We start from the raw sequence: 15,552 nt of genomic DNA on the forward strand, positions 1-15,552 counted from the left end.
AGAACCATACTAACCAGATTTCTACAATGTCTAGTGATACATTTTTTAATATTCAACCACTAGAGAATCGATTAAATTCACCTTGCTACTAAGTAATAATAACATGTGTGTTACAGTAGCATGTGCTTTAAAACAACCAGCCAAAAACATTGTACACCAATGCCATTTTCAAAAATATGAATTTTAGTATGCATATACATGTACTATAATATTTTGTCTATGTGTGAATGAAGTGGTAGACATCTGTCCATTTCTGCGTTGTTGTCAGTAATAGCAGTAAAAGATGGGTTAATTGTGCTTGAAATTCTGCTTATTACTATTACAGATTTATTGAATATAAATTATTACTGTAACACGTGAAATTTCTCAAAATGAATTAAATCAAGGACAATCAAATCTGGGACAAGAAAACTAATAAACTACACACAGAAGGCACTGGCTAAGATAAAATGACTATTCGAATCTGATAGTGCAAGAATAACAAATAAAAATATCTAAAATAAAATGATAATAGGCAATGACATCTACTGATAAAAATAACATAATAAAAGTTCAATGGCTTATTAAATATATTTTAACCCCTGAAAAAAAAAATATAATGATGAGGGGAACTCAAATTGCGAGGTGTTGCTATCTCAATAACTTTGCTTTTTATGATTTTTTTATGAAATGAGTAGAGTGATACTAGGGTAAATATAATATCTTCTTTAAGATTGAACATGTAAACTAACACTTGTTGTTTGTTTTGTCAGGTGCCTTTGTAGCCCTGGATGGACTGGAGTTTCATGTAATGATGTAGTAACACCATGTGACCCAAGTCATGATCCACCATCACTATGTAGTGAAGGTTCAACATGTACTCTGACTATAGAGGGATACTTATGTCATTGTCCTGTTGGGAAAATAGGACAGTACTGTGATCAAGGTAAGGTTATTCAAATTGTGGTGGTCAAGTTTTAAGAAGAATTCATTTTCACTTCACATTTTTGTTCATTTCACAAATTTTGTGGTCACTTCACATGAGTGTCCATTTCACAACTTTATTTCTTCCACATGGTTGTTCACTTCACAAACTAAGTGTTCATTTCACATGCTTGGTGTTCATTTCACAAACTAGATTTGTTCATATTGGTGTTCATTTCACATACTAGGTGTTCATTTCACAAACAAGATCTGTTTATTAGCTCCGCTGTCGAGCGGAGCTTATCATATGAGTGATTGTCCGTCGTCGTCCCTGTCTATGTTTTACTTTTTCGACTTCTTCTTGAAAACTAAAAGCCTGAATGATTTGATACTTAGTGTATATGTATCTTGCGTAGACCTCTCTCAGATTTGTTCATTTCATGATGATATCTTCAATTCTCTAATTTTAGTGAATATTTTTGTCATTGTTGGTAAAAAGTGATATTTTCGACTTCTTGTTAAAAACCGTAAGTCCAATTGCTTTGATATTATATATAGGTACTACATGTGGACTTCTTTCAGATTTGTTCATTTTGTAATGATATCTTTAATTCTCTAATTTTGATGATTATTTTTGTCATTTTTGGTGAAAAGTGATATTTTTGAATTCTTGTTCAGCGAGTCCCATTGCTTTGATAGTATACATATTGTTCATTTTCTAATGATATCTTCTGTTCTTTTATTGAAATGTGCATTGCTAACAGCGGAGCTATCTCAGCCGACTGGCTGCTTGTATGGGTTTTCATTTCACATATGTGGTGCTCATTTAACAAACTGGATTTGTTCATATGGGTGTTCATTTCACATGCTTGGTGTTCATTTCACAAACTAGATTTGTTCATATGGGTGTTCATTTCACAAACCAGTAGTTCATTTAACAAACTAGATTTGTTCATATGGGTGTTCATTTAATAAACTAGATTTGTTCATATGGGTATTCATTTCACAAACTAGGTGTTCATTTAACAAACTAGGTGTTCATTTAACAAACTAGGTGTTCATTTAACAAACTAGGTGTTCATTTCACAAACTAGTAGTTCATTTAACAAACTAGGTGTTCATTTCACAAACCAGTAGTTCATTTAACAAACTAGATTTGTTCATATGGGTGTTCATTTAACAAACTAGATTTGTTCATATGGGTGTTCATTTCACAAACTAGGTGTTCATTCAACAAACTAGGTGTTCATTTAACAAACTAGTAGTTCATTTCACAAACTAGATTTGTTCATATGGGTGTTCATTTTACCATCCAGGTGTTCTGTTCATTATATGGTTGTTACCGGTAATTCATTTCACATTAAGAGTTAATCTTTAATGACCGACACTGTATGTATCACGATATATGTACTACATACACGTGTATAACCAAACTCCTATTATTTTTCCTCAGACATAACCATCTCAGATCCATCCTTCCAGACTGATTCTTCATATATGTCGTTCGCCAAAATTGACATCCGACATACCACAAATATTAAAATAGATTTCAAGCCTGACTCGCAAGAGGGATTATTATTCTACGCGGCTCAAAATCTTGGCGTTTACTCCGGAGACTTTATTTCAATCTCTCTCTATTCTGGATTCATTGAATTCCGTTATAAACTTGGATCTGAAGATGCTATAGTTATACGGTCAGCTGATAGAGTAGAAGTTGCGTCAGATAAGTGGTACTTAATAGAAGTTGGTCGAACCAACAGAAATGGATATGTTAGACTGAATGGTGTAGAAACTACAGGTTTGTTATTTATTTGATATTAGCACATGAGTCTGATTAAATACGAAGTATTGTTTTTTATAGTGTGTCCATTTTAATCTGTAATAATTTGAAACCAAGAAATACAGCTTTATTTTACCTCTGATAGTGAATAAAATAGTACATGTTTGAAGTGTTAACCTTTTTACCACCAGTTCCCTTTTTTCATTACAAATTTACAAAATAGTCCTGCATTTTTTTCAGAAAATTGGGACAATAATTTCCAATTTTTTTTAGTAAAAGCTGAAAATTGACTCAAATTTTGTCTGTTTGCTCCAAAATTAGGGTTCATTTTCAAAAATATTCTAGAAAAAAGAGCAGAAAAAAATTGTGTGAGAAAGTCTGGTGGTGAAAAAGCTTAAGGATGGCTTTATAATTCTGAAAGTGGTTGTCACACTTGAATATTTTCTCTGTTTATATTAAACACAGCAAGAATGTAACTTGGAATGAAAAATAGAATCACATTATCATTACATCTGTCTGTTTAATCACTATTCAGACTTCTTGCATACTTCACATAATGCGTATATATGGCAAGTCAAATATAACAATGCCTCAGCTGAAACCCTTGGCGACTTTCTTTTATCAAGTTATAATACTAGTTGTGATTTATTCTAGGTACTTCATTATCTGGTTTGATATCTCTGGATATATCTACATTGTTTTATCTTGGTGGTGTATCGCATTATGATATGATACCATACGATGCTATGCAAGGTGAACCATCAGGTTATAAGGGATGTATCAGACAATTGGTTGTCAATAATAGACAATTTGAACTGAATAACCAAGGTAAGAATAATAATATAATTGTTATATACCCTATATATAAAATGTGTTTTTCAAATGCAGTCTCTCACCCCATTGGCTATTATAATCGTTTTTTCATTGCTGAAATGATTCAAATCCCAAATTCTTGTTCCCTCGGCACCTCTAATAAATTCTCTTATCTGAGTGCTGAACTGAAATAGTGATATTATCCAAAAATCATAGAAGATTGGGTAAAAATCGGTTGTTTTTATACTTTTACACTGGTGAAATTTTAAGCAGTTGAGTGCTATATTTCTTCCTTCAAAATTTATGTGCATTATTTTCTCATTTTTATGTATTCTTCTACAATTATATGTAATTCAACCAAATAGACATAATTCCTAATTGGCTTCAAGTCTAGATCAAAAATTATGCGACTTTGATTTGTGAAAGGTGACCAAAATTCAAAGGATTAAAACTAGTTTTTTGAATTCTGGTTATTCACTATATCACTGTTAATAGCAAAGACAGAAACTTGAGAGACCATGTAATAATGCATGCCAATACTATACCATTATTCTCTGGTCTTTATGTGACTAAATTCAGCACACAAGTCAAATTGGTTGAATAATTTAATTGTCTTGTATTACATAATAACACAGAAAACATTTGTTACATGGATTGTCATAGTTGAAGTTCTCACCAGTGTTTGTAAATAAAGCAGAGACTTAAGATTGTTCCTGCAACCATCCTGTTTTTAATACAATACACTCACAGTTTTATCAAAAGGTTAACATTATGTATACCAGAGATATTGATGGAGCATCAGTTATTTTAGTTGTTTCAATATTAAAATGCAAGAATCTGGGGATTCTTTTATTGCAGGAGTTGTTGGTGGTCAGGATGTTGGTGATTGTGATGGTACTGCATGTGGTTACGGTGTGTGTAAAAATAATGGTCACTGTGCTGCTATTGGATCTGATGACTTCCTGTGTTCTTGTTTTTGGGTAAGTTGCTAATTAACATCACATTATAACATTGTTACAAATGCAGATAACATTATTATACTATGTCAGCACCCTCTATGCTGCTACTTCCCTCCTGGGACTACATAATATACCTTTGTGCTGGATAAAGTATTAAGTCATTATAAAAAGATTGCTCTATGAAGTTGCACTCTGATATGAAGACAACTTGCCATGTGTAAATTATTACTCCCACAGTACCATCCATGCAGCTCATAGTGCCCTCTGTAATGATATAATGCTTTGCCATGCACAAACTATTATCCCACGGTAAATCTTTAGTTCTTTGACACCACTTTTCTCTCTATGTGACAAATAATGCCCTCTGTGTGACTAATAATGCCCTCTTATGTGACTAATAATACCCTTTATGTGACTAATAATGCCCTCTATGTGACTAATATTGCCCACTATATAACAGCATAAGCCTTGTCTAGTATATTTTCATTGTTTTATTTTTCTCTTAGCCCATGACTGGTAAAACATGTGAAGACTTTATATTCTGTGTGAATAATTTATGTCAGAATGGAGCCAGCTGTGTTGGCAATGAAGACACCATGTCATATGAATGTGTCTGTCCTGTTGGTTATGATGGTTTCTACTGTAACCAAGGTGAGAACATGGAGTTCAGTTAACATTAAATTTCACCAATCAATTTGCTGGGTTAGTTACCATGGTTATATGTGGATATTTTCTATGAGTTTGAGATGACTTCAGCAACCAATTGTAATTTGACCTTACAGGATGAAAACCAAAGCTTGCTATAACCTTAACTTTTTTTTTGCCCAAAATGTTGGTGCAGCATGTTGCTTGTTTTCATGGTTTTTTTTTGATAATTTTGAACCAAAGTGATTTAATTCAATATTGCCTACAGCTCTTGATCAAAATTTTTGAAAAAAATATGAAAATAAATGTTGGTTTCATTTTGTGAAAGACAACAAATGTTGACTTTGTTACTGTAGAGGTTAAAGGTCAAAGGTTAACCACTTTAGATACCTGTTACAAGCAAATAAATTTTTCATTTTGGATTTAGTTAAAAAATGTTGAATGTTGCAAAAAAAAAATAAACAATTAAATTTATTTCTCACACATAAGATCAATATTCCAGAAATTCAAAAATACTGTCTCTTTTTCATGTAAATCCAAGTGCTGTTACTGATTTTCCATTGATATAATAACTAACTCTATATTTTAAAAACCATGTAATATTTTGATTATTTGAATTTGTTTTCAGTCATTACTTTCACAAGTGCACGATTCAATGGTAAAGGATATTTATATTATGAATTGATGGATTACAATGACTTGGATAAAACAGTAACCACATTGTCATTTAATATAAGTACAATTGATAACAATGGAATGATATTGTGGATGGGACAACCAAATATTGATGACAATACAGATTATTTAGGAATTGGAATTGTAGATGGTAGAGTTAAGCTAAGGTAAGTCTTGGTGTGTAGTTAATACTAGTATCAGTTGTTACTAGTCAATATTATTTAATATTAATGTTAGTATATACTAGCATTGGTTAATATTAATGTTAGTTGATATTCTTGTTAGTTGATACTAGCATTAGTTGATATTCTTGTTAGTTGATACTAGCATTAGTTGATATTCTTGTTAGTTGATACAAATGTTAGTTAATAGTATCATGAGATACAAGCATTAGTTGATAACAGTGTTAGTTAATGTTCCTGTTATACTGATAGAAATAAAATAGATAATACCGTAGTGTTCTCACTCATTTCAGTTTTCGTCTTGGATGGTTATCATATGGAACTCTATATTCAGACATGCCAGTGGTTGATGGACAATGGCATTCTATCATTGTTAACAGGTAAGACAGCAATCTATTCTTAAATTAACTCCACTATAAGGAACAGATAACATGTGTTATGATGGTGGTATTTTCATCCAATACATGTAGTGGTATACACTCTATTAATAAAATATTTAATACATCCTAGTCTTTTTGCTTATCACATTTAGCATTTTCATTTTCATGCTAAAACAGTTTTAATTTCTGTTTTTATTTCAGAGTTGAGACTTCCATCTCGCTATATGTGGACGGTTCACCATCTCCTGTGTATGACATCGGAGGGGAATTTCATGAACTCAATACTGATGGTATTTATTATATTGGTGAGTAGAATGGTTTGTTAACCTTTTTTTAACTCAGACAGTATGCCGTCGCTCCACTGCGCGTCGGTCGATACTCCACCTGTACTCTCTTTGTGCATACTTTGAGGTATCCTTGTAATAACCTCATATTATAGTATAAAATATATTTCAAAAATATTCCACTAAGCAGCCAGTAACATATTCTTCTAGTATGTATCTGCACTTTTCTGCCCTGGTACATGTACTAAGGAAACGCATTTTGGGTCAAATCAACTATTTCATAAAAAGTAAATTTTTCAAACATATTTGGTTTTTTTTTGCTAGGTGGATTCAGTTACAACTCCGATGTTGGTCAGCTGACTCAGCATTTGTTCCTATCTCCATTCCAAGGCTGTATCAGAAACATTCAGGTGCCAGCTAGTTATGATGAGTTGAACCTAATGGAACCACACAGTGGTGCTAATGTACAAAGTTGTGATAACAATTAAGAGATTTTGTCTCGTTTGTAAAAATAGTAAATAATGTATTTTATGTACTATAGGAAATTCTATCTAAACTGTTTAAATGTAATAAGAATATGTGATGATGCGCTCAACAACCAATAAGAACCCTTGGGTTCAACAAAGGGCAGCCAATAGGAATTGGTGTTTTATTTGTTGAGCGTTTTTCCTCATGTGATTGGCCAATAAGAAACTTTGTTTCATTTCTTACTGCTAATTATGCAAAATAACCAGACAGTATTGTAAAAAATAAAAAAAAAATATTATGTAATTTTTTTTGTAAATTTAGTGTAAAGCATTACAAAAATTAACTTTTATTCAAAATATTTGATTGTTGCTGCAACAAGTGAAAGAATACATTCTTATTCCAAATGATAAATTTTGTACAATAAAATTGATACAGTCAAGACATGTGCATTATACTAACCATTGAAAAAAATTGTTTTTGTTTGATTTTTCTGTATTTTACCAATTATAAGTTTTAAATATTTGTGCCTTTCATTCAGTATGCCTATGTGCTGGCATATCAAGTGTTTCTTTCATTGTAAAAGTGTAAAAATGCATTTTTATCATCAACACAGAAACTACTTTGTGTTGACTTTTTTGATTGGCAAACACATTCCATATCATATCATAAATACACATATTTTGTGCATTTTTATACCTTTCAACCATTTTCATGATATTATTTGAAATACCACTGGTTGGTAACTATGGAAACATAACATATCACAACAACCTACTGAAATTATACAGAGATGACAACTTCCAAATATGTACCGGTATATTTGTAGCTGCTGTAACTTCACAATAATGCTAACAATGAATATGGCATTTTATAAATATTTCATATAAAAACATTCATGTTTTTTTCTGAAACACAGACCTAAAAAAAAGTTTTGTAAACAATTTGATTTCCAAAGTCAATGCAGGTGTGTGTTTGTCATAATTTTCATAAATCATTGCTTTTATTTTTTATATTTTTTGGAGATTTTGACATGAATGAAAAAACATGAATATTGTTCCTGAGCCTTGAAAGTATTAATCATCAACAGACACTATAATTTGCCATGGCAATATTTAAACTGAGACTGCCATTCATTTCACATGCTAGACTTTCTAAATTTTATTTAATTTTAATTGATCGTCAAATACAGTATATACACAGTGGACTTGAACATGCATATCATAGCCCCACCCCTAAACAGAGGTTTGTTTGAAGAACAGTTATTTACTCCAGTAAAAATATTTTGTATATATTTAAAGGCAGATTTGTATTTTTATATCTTTTAATTTGAATTCTGGTATCTGAGATTTTGAAATGTAACTTGTTTTCATATGTATATTCTGAGCTATGAATGTTTGTTCATTGGATACAACCATGTGTCAATAATAAAAGTACTTTTTTTAAGTAAAACTGTCTGAAGCGTTTTATTATTTAAGGTAGCGAGAAGGGAAATTTTCACTTTTTTCTTGATTTTTCAAAAAATGATAAAACGGTTACTTTAGACCTTGATACATCATCCCAGGTTTACAAAAGATCGAAATTGCGAAATAACGTTGCTCAAATTAGTGTTTTAAAACACTAGCAGAAAAGACTACAACTGCCGTTTCGTGGATATTTGCATAGTGTTTATCTTTGGAAGGAATTAAAAGATAACATCTTATCTGTATACTCTGTTGTTGACGATTCTGACATAACGGGTGATAAGCTTCCAGTTGCAAACAATGCGTGTTTATCTAACGTCCATTGTCAGCATTATTGTCAGTCGAGACTTCGTCAGAGAAACATGGTCATACAGTACTCATTTCGCCCAACCTTCCGCTTTTACATCGACTGCTTATCGCTTAATTTCCGACCACGCGGTCTTGTCCGACCGGAAACCGACCGCATTTTAATCGCGTTTTTTTTTTCGCTCGCTCGCTCATTGAAAACATTGACTGCTCGCCCAAACACTGAAAACTGGCACATGGGTGGTCGAAATGGTGGTTTTGATAGTAAAGTGTGAACATACAACTAGTATTAACTATTATTACATTCTGAACGACACTTCAAATCTAATATAGCTGTATTACACTTGTATCGTGAAAGCAACTGAACTGGGACTTCTTGTTACGTGTTTTGGGTTCTTGTTCTAGATGTAATATTTTTATTTTAATGAGACAGTTACGTGAAAAAAAGCCTAGGTAACTCCTTTTGACAGAGCAGAGAAACGAGGAAATGTTAGTGATTAATTCCAAAAATAACGATATCGAATCCACATCGGTCCACGTCTGGTAAAATTTGACATTCAATTTTTAAAATTAAGTCACGATCATTGAATGAGCTCGGTCTATACCGTATACGTACCGCAAAAGTGTTCCCACAAAAATATTTTCGACTAAAAACGGCCACATGCCCTGAAAAAATCGAACAGAGCTTGACATGTATGAATAATTTATTGGGCTTAAATGAAAAACGTGTCAAATTTAGTTATAGCCATAACTATTTGGTGGCCAGTCGATGAACAATTCAAAGTCCTTCAGGGCTGAAAATCATCGACGCTACTCTTGTTTACTTTATTTCACAACTTGCAGAAAAAACTGATTCGCGTGAGCTCTAATGTATCTTAGCCTAGTATTTTCTTTTTGAACTAAGGTCAAATTCCATCAGTTTGTCAAAATGTATGTTTTTCAGCGAATAATTTTGAAGCCTGTCACAGCACAAACAACTATGTGAATCGACGCCGGTGATTGGATTGTACGACGACCCTTCAATTAGCGTCAAACATGCTTTGTTACAACATCATTGATTGGCTGAGAGTCACCTGATCGGAGCACGAACTGGGTCACAGAACCATATTTGTCCGTATTATCAACAGGACTTTGCAAAATAACCACACCCACATTTTCAATCATTTGGCGCGGAAGTTGCCAACAAATGTAAAATAAATCGTGAATTTCATGGATTCGAATAAAATAAAGCAAGCGATTGATAAGGATGATTATTAATATTTCCCCCGATGCTCTTCGAATTTTAATTTTTTTTATTTCAAGGTAAGAAATGGCTAGCTGAAGTTGCATAGTCTTCAATGCGGTTGTTTCACCGCGAACAACTCTAGCTCTGTTTTGGGCATGGTTTAGTTTTGCGATGTAAAATAAAATATATATTAAAATAATAATACTTGATTAATTATTTGGGGTTTCAGCCCACAAATTACGGACATGATCTCCATGAATTACGGTCAATGTTTGTCTTCTCTCGGCTGATTGTCATGGTGTTGATCGACGCCCTTCCTAAACTCAGTATGGAGAAACCAACGGGGATCGACATTCCAAACAAACAATCGAAATTATCAACGAAAGACGAGATTTTTCTAGATATTTACAAACATACTCTCATGACAAACATATGTAAAATTAACAAATACACAAAGAGGTGTAATATTGGGTTTTATTTTAGGCTTAGAAATATTTTCTTTCACTCAGCCCATGCATGTAACTGCCATTTAGCTTTACGGTCCTTCAGCATCGGGGGAAAACAACAATAATTATACAAAACACATTGCGAAGACTCAGCAATCAGGAAAGAAACCCCAGACAACCCTGTCGTACTTGTGTTGAAATACATTTTGTCTTTCACGTCAGAATATTGTTTAAAATAAAATATTCAGTCAAAGCCAAATCGAGGTCAAAGGGTCAGGTTGCGTGCATACAATTATATATAGTTAAAACAAAAAGTATTTGAACTTTTGTCAGCTGTTCAACATCTATAAAAACCAGAAAGACAATTATAAGACAATGTGAACCTCGGAAATTATTCTGTTAGTCCGAATTTTAAATGCGCGCGAGCGAGCGAGCAGGTGGGCGGTGATATTTCGGGGTTTGCGCGGTCGAAAATAAAGCGGAAATTGTCCGGTCGAATTCAACAAGCGGTCGCAAAAGCGAGCGAAAAAGGTGATTGGAAAGCGGAAGCGGGCGGGACGTTGTGCGAAAGGAGTACTGTAACTTTGCACAACTTCCTTTTAAATCGTTTTATTTTCCAAGTCAATATTCTATTTTACTAATACATTTTTTTTTCTAACGCAATGGCGAAGAAAAGAAAGAAAGCGTTGACAGACGAGGCAAAGAAAAATCTGCCACTCAGTGTCGCACTCTGACACAGCAATTTTTTTTCAAACATCGGCCATTTTTGTTTCACCATGAAAACCGTTTTATTAGATGTCTTATCTGAGACACTTGAAGGATTAGCTTGTTTGTAAACTGTCAGCGTGTACAGTGGGACAGTAATGTTTGTCAGAGGATTATCCCTCGTTGTTCGTTTGCATAACAATGGAAAACCCGAACGTTCCTGGAGTACGGACTCAAATGCCAGCAGTTTTCTTCATTTTTCGCGCTCGAGCTTGAAATTATTCATTATCTGACACTCTTTATGAGTTCTATGATATCAGTGGTTAATATGTTTGGCCATTTTTAGTGTATATTTATAATAATGCAGCAAATCTACAGTGTTTTATTAACCAAAACTGTTTTTCGCGTTTTTCTCGAGTTGAAGTTTTGATCGAGAACGACTCATTGGGACCGCCGCCAAATCAAGTGCGTTCGGACTAGGACATTCAAACTCGCAGTTATCGATCAAAAGATAATGATGGTGCGAAATATGTCTGGGTTTTTAAAGAAAATGCTTTGTCACAGAATAATAGTCTGGTAAAGGTGCCAAGTATGAAATAATTTGGGGACAAAAAAACAAACCTGCATAGAAATCGGAATAATAGGTCTTTTGATTATCGGAGACGCATTTCAATGGAATAGATTACGGACAATGCATAACTTAAATTTCACCAGGAAATTCCGCAGTGTGCTCTCGCAATCGCGTACTTAGTCATTTTTACAAGGTTCGCCATTTTTGATGTCACGTGATAATTATGTAAACAATGTCTGTCCAGTTTGTGCGAACTTGCACCTCTATACTTAGTCTTTTGATATATATAACCTAAATTACTGTTCTGAACGAGACAACAGACAGAGAATGTTTTATTTAAAAACGTCACAAAACCTTCTCGCTACCTTAATATTATTAAAGGAAACCTCAAGCCAAACAACCTAATGACCCCTCAAGAAAATGCTCCACAAATGTAGGAGAATGCAATTTACAGTATTTTTTTTATATATATCACTTTTCATTCTCTAGATATTCAGCTTTTTATCAGGATTATGTAGTCGTTTTCTCAATTTCTAACAGATTCTATGATGTAATAATTTACCCACAATCCTTTGCTCGAAAATCAAGATGGCTGACTACATAATACTGATGAAAAGTGATATAAAAAAAACTGTAAATTGCATTCTCCTACATTTGTGGAGCTTTTTCTTGAGGGGTCATTATGTTGTTTGGCTTGATGCAATCTGATTACAATCTGATGTAGTATACGGGCTTTAATTATTTTGGCTATAAACTTATTTTATTTTTATTACTTTTGTTATTAATGCCTTTTTTATTATTTTACTTTGATTTCGTGATTTTTTTTTAATTCCGCCCTACATACATCTGATCCGACGCCTATGTAAGTCCTGTTCAAATCTCGCATAAGTAACAGCCAATCACAGCCCCCTTTTATACAGGCTGTCGGTTGCTTACTTTTCAGTGTAGCAATGCTCTACGGGCAATCTTTCTGTACATTATATTTTACCCACTTGAATAAACCATTAATAGAAAATTGCTAGTATATTTTTATTTACAAAAGAAATTCCACAGCATTTTACAATTTTTGTCATTACATTGAATATTTTGTTCACTTCCAACAAATGTGTACACTTCCTGATCAATACATCTTCGCCAGCCAAGGTTCGTTTATTCAGTCATCGCAGCGGCTTCAATTTTACATCAAACACTGAGCATAATTATCTAGAATGGAAGCAAAAAAATAAGTAAATCGTAATGATTAGAACACTGTAAACAGCTATAGTGAACAATGCAAACTGATTTTAAATTGTATAACTGTCACCGGCATCGACGCAGAAAATTGGGGCAAAAAAAATATTTCCTGATCGATGTGTTCCAAATAAAAAATATTTTATTCCAGTCCAAATCAGCTCAATTACTTTAATAAAGAGTTATTGTGTAATGTACAAAATGTTAATACATTTTGATGAATATTTACAGCTACGGCTTCAATACCGTAGAAGATTTTGGCCCGATCGTCAACAAAACATCACCCGTCTCCAGGGCAAGCGACTGGAAAAGGACACCAGTGTTCGGTCGAACTGGTGGAAACAAAATCTTCACTCCCAGAATAACTACGCAAAATAACGATCTAAACTCAAACCACAATATAAACATTAAAAAATGACTTTCGTTGCATTTGACAATGATAAACTTACCGAAAAGCCGTGTTTTTCTTGGTCGCTAACGTCGGTAGAACCCGCCATTTTATTTGAGTGTGTTTGCCACCTGACTCTGCCTGATGACGTCATCATGTGCGCTATAGGTCTAAGGAGGTCTGTGATTCGTTGACTAAAATCGTCGATAGTGGGTCTCGTTGAAATCTCGTTACATAGGCATCGGGTCAGATATATGTAGGGCGGAATTAAAAAAAAAAAAAAATCGAAGTAAAATAATAAAATAAAAAGGCATTAATAACAAAAGTAATAACAAAATATAATTAAAATAAGTTTATAGCCAAAATAATTAAAGCCTGTACACTACATCAGATTTTAATCAGATAATGGGCACATGTCTAGGCCCTGTTATCATGCAATAATTGACACATATGTCTAAGCCCTGTTATACAATAATTGACACATATGTCTAAGCCCTGATATCATGCAATAATTGACACATATGTCTATGTCCTGATATCATACAATAATTGACACATATGTCTAAGTCCTGATATCATGCAATAATTGACACATATGTCTAAGTCCTGATATCATGCAATAATTGACACATATGTCTAAGCCCTGATATCATGCAATAATTGACACATATGTCTAAGCCCTGATATCATGCAATAATTGACACACATGTCTAAGCCCTGATATCATGCAATAATTGACACATGTCTAAGCCCTGATATCATGCAATAATTGACACACATGTCTAAGTCCTGAAATCATGAAAATAATTGACACATATGTCTAAGTCCTGATATCATGCAATAATTGACACATATGTCTAAGCCCTGATATCATGCAATAATTGACACATATGTCTAAGCCCTGATATCATGCAATAATTGACACATATGTCTATGTCCTGATATCATGCAATAATTGACACATATGTCTAAGTCCTGATATCATACAATAATTGACACATATGTCTAAGTCCTGATATCATGCAATAATTGACACATATGTCTAAGTCCTGATATCATGCAATAATTGACACATATGTCTAAGCCCTGATATCATGCAATAATTGACACATATGTCTAAGACCTGATATCATGCAATAATTGACACATATGTCTAAGCCCTGATATCATGCAATAATTGACACATATGTCTAAGCCCTGATATCATGCAATAATTGACACGCATGTCTAAGTCCTGAAATCATGAAAATAATTGACACATATGTCTAAGTCCTGATATCATGCAATAATTGACACATGTCTAAGCCCTGATATCATACAATAATTGACACATATGTCTAAGCCCTGATATCATGCAATAATTGACACATATGTCTAAGCCCTGATATCATGCAATAATTGACACATATGTCTAAGCCCTGATATCATGCAATAATTGACACATATGTCTAAGCCCTGATATCATGCAATAATTGACACACATGTCTAAGTCCTGAAATCATGAAAATAATTGACACATATGTCTAAGTCCTGATATCATGCAATAATTGACACGTATGTCTAAGCCCTGATATCATGCAATAGTTGACACGTATGTCTAAGCCCTGATATCATGCAATAGTTGACACGTATGTCTAAGTCCTGATATCATGCAATAATTGACACGTATGTCTAAGCCCTGATATCATGCAATAATTGACACATATGTCTAAGCCCTGATATCATGCAATAATTGACATATATGTCTAAGCCCTGATATCATGCAATAATTGACACATATGTCTAAGCCTTGATATCATGCAATAATTGACACATATGTCTAAGTCCTGATATCATGAAAATAATTGACACATATGTCTAAGTCCTGATATCATGAAAATAATTGACACATATGTCTAAGTCCTGATATCATGAAAATAATTGACACATATGTCTAAGTCCTGATATCATGAAAATAATTGACACATATGTCTAAGTCCTGATATCATGAAAATAATTGACACATATGTCTAAGTCCTGATATCATGAAAATAATTGACACATATGTCTAAGTCCTGATATCATGCAATAATGAGCATTTAGGTCATGCATTTTCATTCTTTTACATAATTTAAACAATAATTGGACAGCAT

At 33.2% G+C, this 15,552-nt stretch overlaps 1 protein-coding gene and 1 long non-coding RNA gene across 2 annotated transcripts in view; one reads left to right on the forward strand and one right to left on the reverse strand.

Annotated features, from left to right (window-relative positions):
• The window catches only part of LOC100376763 (uncharacterized), a 39,746-nt gene extending 31,208 nt beyond the window's left edge, over positions 1-8,538 (forward strand). The window contains exons 24-32 of the mRNA XM_085508233.1: positions 753-925; positions 2,357-2,701; positions 3,338-3,511; positions 4,355-4,476; positions 4,962-5,106; positions 5,729-5,942; positions 6,251-6,337; positions 6,539-6,642; positions 6,946-8,538. Coding sequence (XP_085364359.1) covers positions 753-925; positions 2,357-2,701; positions 3,338-3,511; positions 4,355-4,476; positions 4,962-5,106; positions 5,729-5,942; positions 6,251-6,337; positions 6,539-6,642; positions 6,946-7,109 — 1,528 coding nt within the window. The 3' untranslated portion in view covers positions 7,110-8,538. The remainder of the gene's footprint in view (positions 1-752; positions 926-2,356; positions 2,702-3,337; positions 3,512-4,354; positions 4,477-4,961; positions 5,107-5,728; positions 5,943-6,250; positions 6,338-6,538; positions 6,643-6,945) is intronic.
• A 4,279-nt stretch (positions 8,539-12,817) lies between these two features.
• Positions 12,818-14,448, reverse strand: LOC144346424 (uncharacterized). Its single transcript, XR_013419512.2, has 2 exons — positions 13,482-14,448; positions 12,818-13,005 (listed from the first exon to the last, which is right to left on the reverse strand). It is a non-coding gene; the product is annotated as an uncharacterized LOC144346424 (long non-coding RNA).
• Positions 14,449-15,552: the final 1,104 nt, after the last annotated feature.

Source organism: Saccoglossus kowalevskii, chromosome 14 (genome assembly GCF_978046115.1).
Source record: "Saccoglossus kowalevskii chromosome 14, keSacKowa6.1, whole genome shotgun sequence".
Classification (NCBI taxonomy): Eukaryota; Metazoa; Hemichordata; class Enteropneusta; family Harrimaniidae; genus Saccoglossus; species Saccoglossus kowalevskii.